We start from the raw sequence: 12207 nt of genomic DNA on the forward strand, positions 1-12207 counted from the left end.
AGATGCAGGACCAAACTGAAGAACTTACTGACACACAAGAACCAGTAAGTTCCCCAGAAATTGCACAAGACCAAATTGAAGAACTTACTGACACACAAGAACCAGTAAGTTCTCCAGAAACTGCACAGGTCCGAACAAAAGAGCTTACTGACACACAAGAACCAGTAAGTTCTCCAGAGATTGCGCAATAACAAGCAGAAGGGCTTGCTGACGCACAAGAACCAGCAAGTTCCCCAGAAATTATGCAGGAAGAAACAAGGAATGAGAAAGAGGAGAATACAGATTCACCCCGGCCTACCCAAATTGCTATGGAAGAAGTAGTTACACAAGAATCAGGAAATGCAGAAGAAAACACAGACTCATCTCGGCCCACTCAAAGTGTCATGGAACGAGAAGAAGAAGAAGAAGAAAATCAGGAAAAAGGTATAGACTCACCCCGGCCTACCCAAACTGTTATGGAGGAAAAAGAAATAGTTTCAGGAGGAAATGAAGAAAAATTGGACTCACCCAGCTCTATCCAAATTGCCAAGGAAGCAGAAGATGAAGAAGAAAATCAGGAAAAAGGTATAGACTCACCCCGGCCTACCCAAACTGTTATGGAGGAAAAAGAAGTAGTTTCAGGAGGAAATGAAGAAAAACTGGACTCACCCAGCTCTATTCAAATTGCCAACAAAGCAGAAGAAGAAGAAGGAAATGAGGAAAAAGGCACAGACTCACCCCGGCCCACCCAAATCACCATGGAACAAAATGAATCAGAACAACAGGAAGAAGAGACACTAGCCAGAAATGAAGAAAAAGATGTTGGATCATCCCAGCCTACTCCTACAGAGCAGGTTATCCTTGTGGATGCCTTTACACAAACAGAGCTCCCCTCCGTTAGTGATGTATGCACAGAAACGGATAGTTTTCAAACATTAAAGGGACAGTGGTGGAGAGAATATGAGCAGTCACAAGGCAAGGCATTCCAACAACAAAAAGGGATCTGGTTTAGTCATGCATACAAGAACTGGGAAGCACTTGAGCAGTGCAGAGCCCAGTACAAGGAGATCAAGGAGCTAAAAGCCAGATTGACCCAGATGTTTGAGTTGTTCCAAAGACTACTTGCTACAAGGAAACCCTCTTTTAATTATGCAACATTTTTGAGGGAAAGACTCACATTTTTGCAGATAAAGGCTGTCAAAGAAGGTAGACCTCATCAGGTAGTTACATCAGAGTGTTTATGCAAACCTTTGCAGAGGCACCTAAAAATGATCAAAATTTGTTATGCGAGCTTTATCTCCATAATGAAGCCATGTCCGAAGAAAGAAATATGAATATGATACCTGTAGTTGGTGACATACAGCTGAGAGCCTTTATCTCCTTTTTAGCTAATCAACTTACATGGCAGAACGCCTTTGCTTCAGCTCAACATAATGAACAGAATTGTCTTCTGTGGATTAGAGCTGAACCGCAGAACGTAGCCACCTTTATTGCACAACACCTAAGAATGGTAAGTGATCCTGAAATGAAGGACCATGTTAAGCAACTGCAAGCAATGGTCGTGAAAGACTGCCAGCATTATGTAAAGACTAAGGCATCCTTGGCTGTCAAGGCAAACAAACTGTTTTGGGAGAACTGCCCCAAGGAGAGGGAGGAATATCACCCTTATAATCCACCTAATTTGCAGGTGGCACTCTCAAGGGTACCTCATTATGTTAATTGCATGCAGCACTGTGCTGAAAATTGGATGGGTTATAGATTTAGATTTCCACTTTTATGGCTATCTGGTGAATAATACAAAGGACAGTTTGGATTATCCAACAGGGAAGAAGCAGTAGCATGGAGGCAAATACAGACTGCCTGTGGATTCAGGAAGAAGTTTGATGCCACTTCCTATAACTATTGTCTCAGTAATCTACATTGTTCATCCGAGTACTCCGACTCAGACTCAGAGTAGGCATTGCATAGGGACATGCAATCTCTTCAGTTGGGGGGGATGTTAGGACTCAGAATTGACCTATTTTGACCTTATATTTTTGCCATAATATTATCCTTTTCAGTCATAAGTTGTAAGCTTTGATTACATAATGACTTAATCACCCCAAGGTACGAAGTAACTTTCCGCATATCTATATGTTTAATTGTTCATTGCATATTCGTGATTATCTTTATATTTATCTTTGAAAAGCTGACTAAGTTGCCAAGTAATTGTCTTAAGCCTGCAGGAATTATAATTTATAGTTGCTGTAACACCAGAAACAGCAACTACGCAGTTGCTGCAACACCAGAAACAGCAACTATGCAGTTGCTGCAACACCAGAAGCAGCAACTACGTAGTTGCTACAGTTAGCAACAACAACCATCTAAAGCAGGCTATTTTGCAACAGCTGGGAATAACAATCGGCAACTATCTGAAGAACGTTGAAGCGGCACGATCTGCAGCTATCTAAAGCGGGTAGAACACAGTTACCATTGCTTAAATCAGGAACAGCATGGGGAAACGGCAAAGGAATGCGAAGATCCCAAGAAGACGGTCGAAGACAATTACCAGTTGTGTAACAGCCAGAACCTAAGAAAGAATATGTTGTTATACTGTTGTAACAACGATCTGTAACTCTTATTTTTGATAGAATGGGTTAACTGAATGAACTGTAATAATCTATTGTAATAGATGTCTCCTCTATAAAGAGGAGACATCTACATTAGAAGGGGGGTTAATGTGTAATCTGTAAGGGAGATTTTGAAGGACATCAGCAAGACTGAACTTTATTGTATTTGAATCTTTTGGCAGATGAATAGAAGATTGTTCTGAGCACTTAATCTAGCCTTTGTGTTCTGGGGAATCTTGTGAGAGGGACTGGGCCCACCTTCCTCACAAGATTCACCCATTTACTTTTCTGTCAAAGTGTGTAAGCGTGTGATAGTTTCTTTCCGCTGGTACTCTGTTTGGATTCTGTAGCATTACCTCTGGTATTTCCGCTTTGCTAGTACTCTGTTTCATTCATTACTTGAAGTTGTGCAAGGATATTTCACCGGTGAATTAGAGTGCAGTGTGTGTTAGCAATCTGGTTACAGAGGCAGGTGCTGAACGTCCTCACCTGGAGGATAGGGTCCTGATCCTCTGCCAACAGAGCATCCATCATTTCGCTTTTCAGATTTGTAATCTTAATTAATTACTTTCATTTTATCAGTACAGTGATAACTTAGCGTAAGGATTACGTATACTACAGCTTTTTAATGATTTTAGGATTAAGTACATACAGTATGCGGTAGCCTTTGGAATAAAAAGACTTTCCCAGGTTGACAATTAATGTGGTACTTGATTGTTTAATCAATAAACAATTCAACTAGCCAACACTAGACATGGTGATAGAAGAATAATTGATGATGTATATTATGTACCTAGCTTGAAATGCAATTTGTTGAGCATTGGACAATTGATAAAGAAAAGGTATGAGCATTCTTCAATAATAATGTATGTACTATCATTGACATATATCCAAGTAAGCAATCGATAGCAAGAGTAGAAATGACAAAGAATTGTCTCCCTCCTTGAATGCTTACAAAACTAAGAATTTCGATGAACCATGTTTATGGAATTTAAGATATGGTCATTGGTATTTTGGTGGTCTAGATTTGTTACAGAAGAAACATATGGTGAAAGGGTTACCCAGTATTCAAAAACTGATGAGCTCGTGTGAAAGTCGTATACTTCCAAAACATCAGAGACAGAAATTTGTATCTGGAGTTTCATACAGGGTGAGAGCTCCATTGGAGATTGTTCACACAGATTTATGTGGACCAATGCAAACACCTTATTTGGCTGGTAATGTTTACTTTTTTTACTTTTATTGATGACTATAGTCGAAAAACATGGGTTTATCTTCTGAAACAGAAATATGAAGCATTTTCTATATTTAAAAGATTTAAAGCTATGGTTGAAAAGGAAAGTGGAAATCATATTAAAATTTTGAGATCAGATAGAGGTGGTGAATATATGCTAACAAATTTCATTGAGTTTTGTCAATCACATTGAATCAAGAGGAAGTTTACTGCACATTATACTCCACAACAAAATTGAATAACTAAAAGGAAGAATCGAACTATTATGAATATGGCTCGAATTATGTTGAAAGAAAATCATCTACCAAATGAATATTGGGGAGAAGCAGTAGCTTGTGTTGTTTATATTCTTAACAGAAGTCTGACTAAGAGCATGAAGGATCAAGTTCCTAAAGAAGCATGGAATGGTAAGAGTTGTCATATATCTCATTTAAGAATTTTTGGTTGCGTTGCTTATGCACATGTTCCTAAATAATTGAGAAAGAAGTTAGATGATATAAGTGAGAAATGTATATTTATTAGATATAGTGACAAATCTAAAGCATATAAACTTTATAATCCCATCACCAAGAAATATATTATCAGTAGAGATGTTGAGTTCAAGGAAGAAGAAGTTTGGGATGGAAGCATAGATAAATCTGTTGTAGAGACAATTGTATTATCTCATGGAGATGATAATGAAGATGAGAAAGAAACACAAGGTGGAAAACCAATTCCATATACACTTGCTGCAAGCACCTCAACAAGACAAGCACCAAGAGCCAATCCATTACAATTCAGAACACCAAGAAATCATGGACATGGCGAACCATTAGGTTATGGTGGACAACAAACAACAGGATCAGAGGTAAGTAATGATTCTAATCCTACAATAGCTACATTGAAGAATAGAATTAAAGGTCGGAAGACTAGAAGCTTAAAGGAATTGTATGAGCGTAATGATGAAATAGATCAAGTTTCAAATTTTACATTACTTGCATATGATCCAATAAATTTTGATGAAGCTGTGAAAGAAAAAGTTTGGATAAAAGCCATGGATGAAGAAATTGATTCTATAGAAAGAAATAATACTTGGGAACTTGTAAATTTTCCTGAAGGTAAAAATAATATAGGTGTTAAATGGATTTACAAAACTAAAGTGAATGTTGAAGGTGAAATTGAAAAGCATAAAGAAAGACTTGTAGCTCAGGGGTTCAGTCAACAACCTGGTATTGATTATAATGAAACTTTTGCACCTGTAGCTAGACTTGACACAGTAAGAATGGTATTAGCTATTGCTGCACAAAATAAATGGAAAATATATCAAATGGATGTTAAGTCTTCATTTTTAAATGGTTTTTTGGAAGAAGAGGTTTATGTGAAACAACCTCGTGGATATGAAATTGATGTCAATAAGATGAAGTTTACAAAATAAAGAAAGGATTATATGGATTGAAACAAGCACCTCAAGTATGGTATAATAGAATTGATGAATATCTGAATAACAATGGATTCATCAGGAGTCCAAGTGATCCAACTTTGTATACAAAAGTAAACGAGGATGGTAAAATTTTGATTGTGTGCCTGTATGTTGATGATTTGATTTTCACTAGAGATCTCTCAATAGATGATTTTAAGACAAGCATGAAAACATAATTTGATATGACTGATTTAGGCTTAATGAAATATTTTCTTGGTATTGAAGTAACTCAATCTGAATATGGTATTTCCATTTGTCAATCTAAGTATGCAAAGGATATATTGAAAATGTTCGGGATGGAAAACTGTAAGCCAGTTGTAACCCGAATTGCAATTGGTACAAAGCTTAGTAAGGATGCTCATGGTTCAGATATTGATCCAACCTTGTTTAAACAATTGGTTGGAAGTCTTATGTATTTGACTGCAACAAGGCCCGATATAATGTTTGGTGTAAGTTTAATTTCCAGATTCATGGAGTCTCCGAAGAGTACCCATTGGCTAGTTGGAAAAAGGATTTTAAGATATGTTGCTGGAACAAGAAATTATGGTATCATGTATGCATCTAATTTATATTTTAAACTAACTCGATATACAGATAATGATTTTGTAGGCAATATTGATGACAGGAAGAACACATCTTGGTATGTGTTCAGTTTTGGTTCAGGTGCAGTTTCATGGGCATCAGTGAAGCAATCCATTGTGACTCTATCATCAGCTGAAGTAGAGTATGTTGCAATGACAAAAACAACATGCCAAACTGTGTGGATGAGAAGAATTTTGAAAGAGTTATTACATGAACAGAAAGAACCAACTCAAATTTTCTGTGACAACAAATCTTCTATTGCATTATCAAGAAATCATGTTTTCCATAAGAAGAGTAAACATATTGATATGAGGTATCATTTCATTCGAGAATTAGTAAGCAATAATGAAATATGTATGGTGTTCTGCAGATTAGAAGACCAGTTTGCAGACATATTTACAAAACCCTTTGGAAAAGACTTGCTTTAAACCCACAAGGCAAACATAGGGGTGTGCATGATGTAACGTCATTTTGATGTAATAACAAAGTTTTGTTCTTTTTTGTGAAATAATTAAGGGGGAGAATGTAAGAACAACTAATTATTTCACGTTCTCTATCATCACCACTGCAATGACATTTCAAACTCCAAAGAATTGTCACCGACTAATCACACCGCCTCACCTCCTTAAATCTGAAAGGCCAACACCGATCGAATGCGAAGGGGTAGCACCGCCTAAATATATATTTGGTTAATTGATGTAACCAACTTAAAAACCTGCTATAAATAGAAGGATCACGGAGAGGTAGAAATCATCCACTCCCGGTTTTTTTATTGTTGTGTAATTAAGTATCTTTCGCTGTTATTCACTGTGTTTTTTCTCTGTATTTGTTTTTATCATAATTGTGTTGTGGATTTTAGGGACATTGTCATGGGACGCAGCAGAATAGTTTGTGACGTCAAGAAGATGGACACTTCTCATACAGAACGGGGGAGTGTCCTCCATGCACATGACTGTGACTTATTTTAATACCGTCGTCATGTTCGACAAGACCAACTTTGGTCCTTCGTTGTTGTTTATGGGCAATGGTTGATGCCGAGAAAATCCGCAAGATCAAGCTCTCGCTCACTACTCTTGGACACATTCCATCGAATACAACGAGCTCACCAACACGATCAAGACCCTCATGCTCTTCACTGATACTTGGTGTTCATCTGGTGCCTTCGTCGCCAATGGAACGCTCATTCAAACGGGTGGTTGGAGAGATGGGGGGAGGGTAATCTGCTACTTCATCCCTTGCTCGAATGACGCATGCGACTGGAATGAATTGAATTCTTCTAGTCTCGCTGACAACCGACAATACGCATCCAACCAGATCCTTCCTGACAACCGCATCATTGTCGTGTGGGGTACCAAAGGTTTCACCTACGAATTTGTTCTGAAAAGCCCAAGTGAGGGAACCTTCAACCTGTCTTTCCTGTCTCAGACATGAACCAGTGTGCAGTTCGAGGCCAATCTGTACCGATGCATTTGTGTAGGTCGTGTCACCCATCACCTGTGTTGTTCCTTCCACACTTCTTCTTGCTTTCGCCCAGTCCACCCATCCTATCGCCCAGCTTCATGTCACCCACCTGTCGTCAAGTCATGCAAGTCACATTTGGGAGCCAAGGCGCCCTGCTTCCATGTGGGCGCACCCAGGGCATGTGCCCTTGTTCCAAGGACACGACACCCTTGGCTCCACTTCACTTTTGTTTTGTTTGGTTATCCAAGTCATGTCACCCTGTTGTGCATGCCACCTGTCACGCCCCTACACCTGCGGTGATCTTCCAACCACTTGTAGCGAGGTGCGGCACCACCGAACGCCTTCTTTTTAACAATACTAACGTTTATGGGCTATTCCTATTCCAACATGAACATACTTAACTTGTGTTCTTATAACCGAATAAAGTATTATCCTTTATACTTTAACAAATAACATTCTCAATCATTAACCATATATCATAAACCGAGAACGTCAACAACAATTGAGTGCAAAGGGAGGGGCAACTCCCAGAAAGTCTGCCCAATCAATATATTATACCAACTTCTTCAAATTTACAATACAAGTGTGCTTGACAGACTTCAAGCAAACACTTAGAATAATTTTACAACATTTCCTGCACCTTTGCATAAGAAGGAGTGCTCACCCAAGCCACTCAACCTTCCTACCAAATCATGCAGAAAACCGCACACAAAATCCACCCAACCTACAACGCATAGGCCAACCTTTCACCATGACTACCTGCGCAAACCTTCAAGCCTAATGCACATGAGGTGTGCGCATTTACTTACTAAATCTGCGCACTTTCTTGTTCTTTATGCGAAGGTCTTGAGCGAAGATTCGTTGTCCCAAATGAACCGCAGTCCACCCTTCTTTATACGCATGGAGGCTGCTCGTCCAACCTTGGCCGACCTCCAAAATACTAACATGAACGCCCACCTTGTGCTCCTCCTCACCGTCGGCTTGCCCGATGTGTGGGCGCACTCATGGTCGGCTTCACGTCCAACTGCGCTGTTCGTTCATCGCATATATATGTGCGATCATTCCTCCATACCTGCACGTGCATGGATGGCTCACTTACACTTAGTTGTATGCTTGTGCACGTCGTTCGCCCATCGTTCATTGCGTGCCCGTCATTTACCTTACGCCCGCCTTGCGTCCGCCGACGACCTGCAACCGGAGGTCCTTACATTCTCCTCCACCTGAAATCGTTGTCGTCCTCGACAACATATCATCTCGGTAACTCTCCACCAAGATCATCATCATTCAGGATGTCGACCTTTCTACACAAGGAAAACATCCTTGCAACATATGTAGAGACTCTTTCTCCACTATGTCTCGGCCTAGTGACCACTGCCACCAAGCTCCCCATACCAAAGTATGTATCTCCATAATCCATGCTCAGGTCCATGGAAACTCCATCCATCTCATTTGCAACATGTCATGATGCTTGATGCCAAGCCATCCCTGCATCATCATCATCATTGTAACTTCATCACCTCAAAGTGCCTCTTATCGATCCTCTACATCAAGTCACTCTTCCAATCCATGCCCATACATGCACTTTGGAAGTATGCATCCCATACTGCATCAAAGTCACCTGACCTCAGCTTCTCAATGCATCAGATCTTCTAAGTCCACCGTACATGAAGTCCCTAAAAGTCACAACAATCTCATGTCATCATGAGCCATCTCCAACCAACACCTCAGCAAGCATACAATATGCCTCAGCTCCCCATGTAGTAGGAATGCTCCATAGCTGCTCACAACTCCATCCAAGTAATCAACTCTTGATGTGCCCCATTCAGGTCCATGAAGTCCTCTTCATCATCTGCAATGTGTCATCCTCAAGTCTTCACTCTTATCAACTCTTGATGTGCCCCATTCAGGTCCATGAAGCCTTCTTCATCATATGCAATGTTCCATCCTCAAGTCCCCATGTCACACTAGCAAGTCCTCCTGCATAACATTCCTGCCCTAGCACTCCTCTTTGGATGTCCCTTGACATCTCTACAAGTGCTTCCACACAATGTCCTTGCATAGGTCTGCCATGCTCCATGTCTTCAAGTCTCCAACCTGATGTCCATGACTAAGCTGCCCATGTAGTCCAACCAAGTAGACACATCACAACATCTGGCCATCCCATCCAAGTCTTCAACTTTCGGTTTAGTGAACTCGGTCACCCAACCATCTCATCATCATCATGTCATGAGTCCCTTCACCATAGCTCCTCCACCAAAGTGTCCACCAAGACTACCTCTTGGTCTCGGCCATGAGAAGTCCACCCAAAACATCACAAGTGTGTGCCCTCCAATCTGTCCATGAGTCATGCTGGGCACTTAGCCAATTCTTCATGTGGCTAAAGCATGACCCAATCCTCCACAATGATCATCATGTTCCTCCCTTGTCACGGGTCCTTGCACCTTTCATCATAAGGTCACAAGCAACCCCAACAAGCCCTGCAACAATCGACAATCCTTGCTTCTCCATACAAGGTTCCATCCTAGCCATCCATGGTGAGATCCTCCTTGGCATTGGCAAATTGTCTTTGCCCTTTCCTGCACACGGTCCATCTCCCAAATGCCCAAATGAAACACAAGTATCATCACTTACTTCATCATCATGAGGCTCCTCCATGTGAGTGACCTCATCCATACATGTTGACAAACTGCACGATCCTGGTTCAACTTGATCAACCTCAAGTTCATTCTCCATCATAGTCGTGTTTGCAACATCTTCATCACAAAAGGGGACAACAATAGCCTTGTTGCCCTTCAAGAATTCTTGTCCAAGTATCACATCGAAGTCATTCATCTCCATCACTATGAAGTTCAACTAACCCTTCCCTTCTTTCATCTGCACAGGTACATCGTGTACCAAACCTGCCACCTTAGCTCTAGAGTTCACTGCCTTGACCTCCAGCCCAGTCTCTTTTGCTAACCGTGTTGTCATAAAGTTATGTGTAGCACCTGTGTCTACCAAAGCTTGAATGGCCTTGCCATAAACCATCAAGTCTACGAAACCCTGATTGTTCTCCATAACCTTATCTGCACCTGCTTCACCTATCACCAGCTCCGACCGAGCTCTGATACCAACTGTCACGCCCCTACACCTGCGGTGATCTTACAACCGCTTGTAGCGAGGTGCGGCACCACCGAACGCCTTCTTTTTAACAATACTAACGTTTATGGGCTACGCCTACTCCAACATGAACATACTTAACTTGTGTTCTTATAACCGAATAAAGTATTATCCTTTATACTTTAACAAATAACATTCTCAATCATTAACCATATATCATAAACCAAGAACGTCAACAACAATCGAGTGCAAAGGGAGGGGCAACTCCCAGAAAGTCTGCCCAATCAATATATTATACCAACTTCTTCAAATTTACAATACAAGTGTGCTTGACAGACTTCAAGCCAACACTTAGAATAATTTTACAACATTTCCTGCACCTTTGCATAAGAAGGAGTGCTCACCCGAGCCACTCAACCTTCCTACCAAATCCTGCAGAAAACCGCACACAAAATCCACCCAACCTACAACACATAGGCCAACCTTTCACCAAGACTACCTGCGCAAACCTTCAAGCCTAATGCGCATGAGGTGTGCGCATTTACTTACTAAATCTGCGCACTTTCTTGTTCTTTATGCGAAGGTCTTGAGCGAAGATTCGTTGTCCCAAATGAACCGCAGTCCACCTTTCTTTATACGCATGGAGGCTGCTCGTCCAACCTTGGACGACCTCCAAAATACTAACATGAACGCCCACCTTGTGCTCCTCCTCACCGTCGGCTTGCCCGATGTGTGGGCGCACTCATGGTCGGCTTCACATCCAACTGCGATGTTCGGTCATCGCATATATATGTGCAATCATTCCTCCATACCTGCACGTGCATGGATGGCTCACTTACACTTAGTTGTATGCTTGTGCACGTCGTTCGCCCATCGGTCATTGCGCGCCTGTCATTTACCTTACGCCCGCCTTGCGTCCGCCGACGACCTGCAACCGGAGGTCCTTACACCACCTTTGCCATGGGCGCTCGGCCTCCGTGCCTTCGTGTGGACACATCTAAGGTGCACGCCTATGTGTTGTGCACACAAAACCCCCACAGTCACACTTCAAATTTTCTCCACTTCAAGTGGGCATCGACAGTCATGGGTGCCCCCTTGGCCTTGGTGTTAACTTTGGCCTTGACAACAATGAAGGCTATGAGGTATACGTAGAGTACGGTGGGATGGGGATGGCGGGTGAGCAACGTTCAAATTTGAAGTGTTGGTATAAATTTTATTTGCAAGGGCATATGTTGATATAACTCTTCAAAGATGAAAGATTATAAAAAAATTGTAGTTCTATTGAAGTTTATATTAAAGAGACCATAAAAAAGCCATAATAAAATTGTGTCCTTTTAAATTTTTAAATCTTAAAAATTTAATAGTTGGCCAATAAAAAGTGACATTTTTCCATTTATATGACACAATCCCTTCTGTTGTAGACACATAGTTTTCTCTTAAAGCCACAAATTTGTCATCCCACCCAATAATTCATGGAATAATAAATAAATAATATTTTATTCACATTATGCATTAGCAGCCAAAGAAGATGCACAAACTATGTTACTTGGAACAAGGAAATGACAACAATAAAACAACTCGAGATTTTCTAACACATGAAAAGAACCAAAACATTTGTCACACTAATATTTGCAGCCCAAGCTAAACCTAACAATGAAAAATTGAGGCACACAACATTTTTTTGATAAGAGGATAACAAAAAATATCTTCCAACTAAAGACTTTCATTATGAAGGAGTAGTGATGTGACTTCGAAAAAGGATTGAATCCACAAGGACTAATCAA

The 12207-nt window shown here is 40.8% G+C and overlaps 1 protein-coding gene across 1 annotated transcript in view; it reads left to right on the top strand.

Moving 5' to 3' along the window:
- Positions 1-4093: 4093 nt before the first annotated feature.
- LOC149208840 (uncharacterized) overlaps positions 4094-12207 on the top strand; it is a 41743-nt gene continuing 33629 nt past the window's right edge. Inside the window, exons 1-4 of the mRNA XM_089398437.1 lie at positions 4094-4229; positions 4365-4840; positions 5239-5365; positions 5477-6176. Coding sequence (XP_089254563.1) covers positions 4094-4229; positions 4365-4840; positions 5239-5365; positions 5477-6176 — 1439 coding nt within the window. The remainder of the gene's footprint in view (positions 4230-4364; positions 4841-5238; positions 5366-5476; positions 6177-12207) is intronic.

This window comes from Pinus tabuliformis, chromosome 1_2, assembly GCF_031772625.1.
Source record: "Pinus tabuliformis cultivar Carrire ecotype Pingquan chromosome 1_2, CPIR1, whole genome shotgun sequence".
NCBI classification, from domain to species: Eukaryota; Viridiplantae; Streptophyta; class Pinopsida; order Pinales; family Pinaceae; genus Pinus; species Pinus tabuliformis.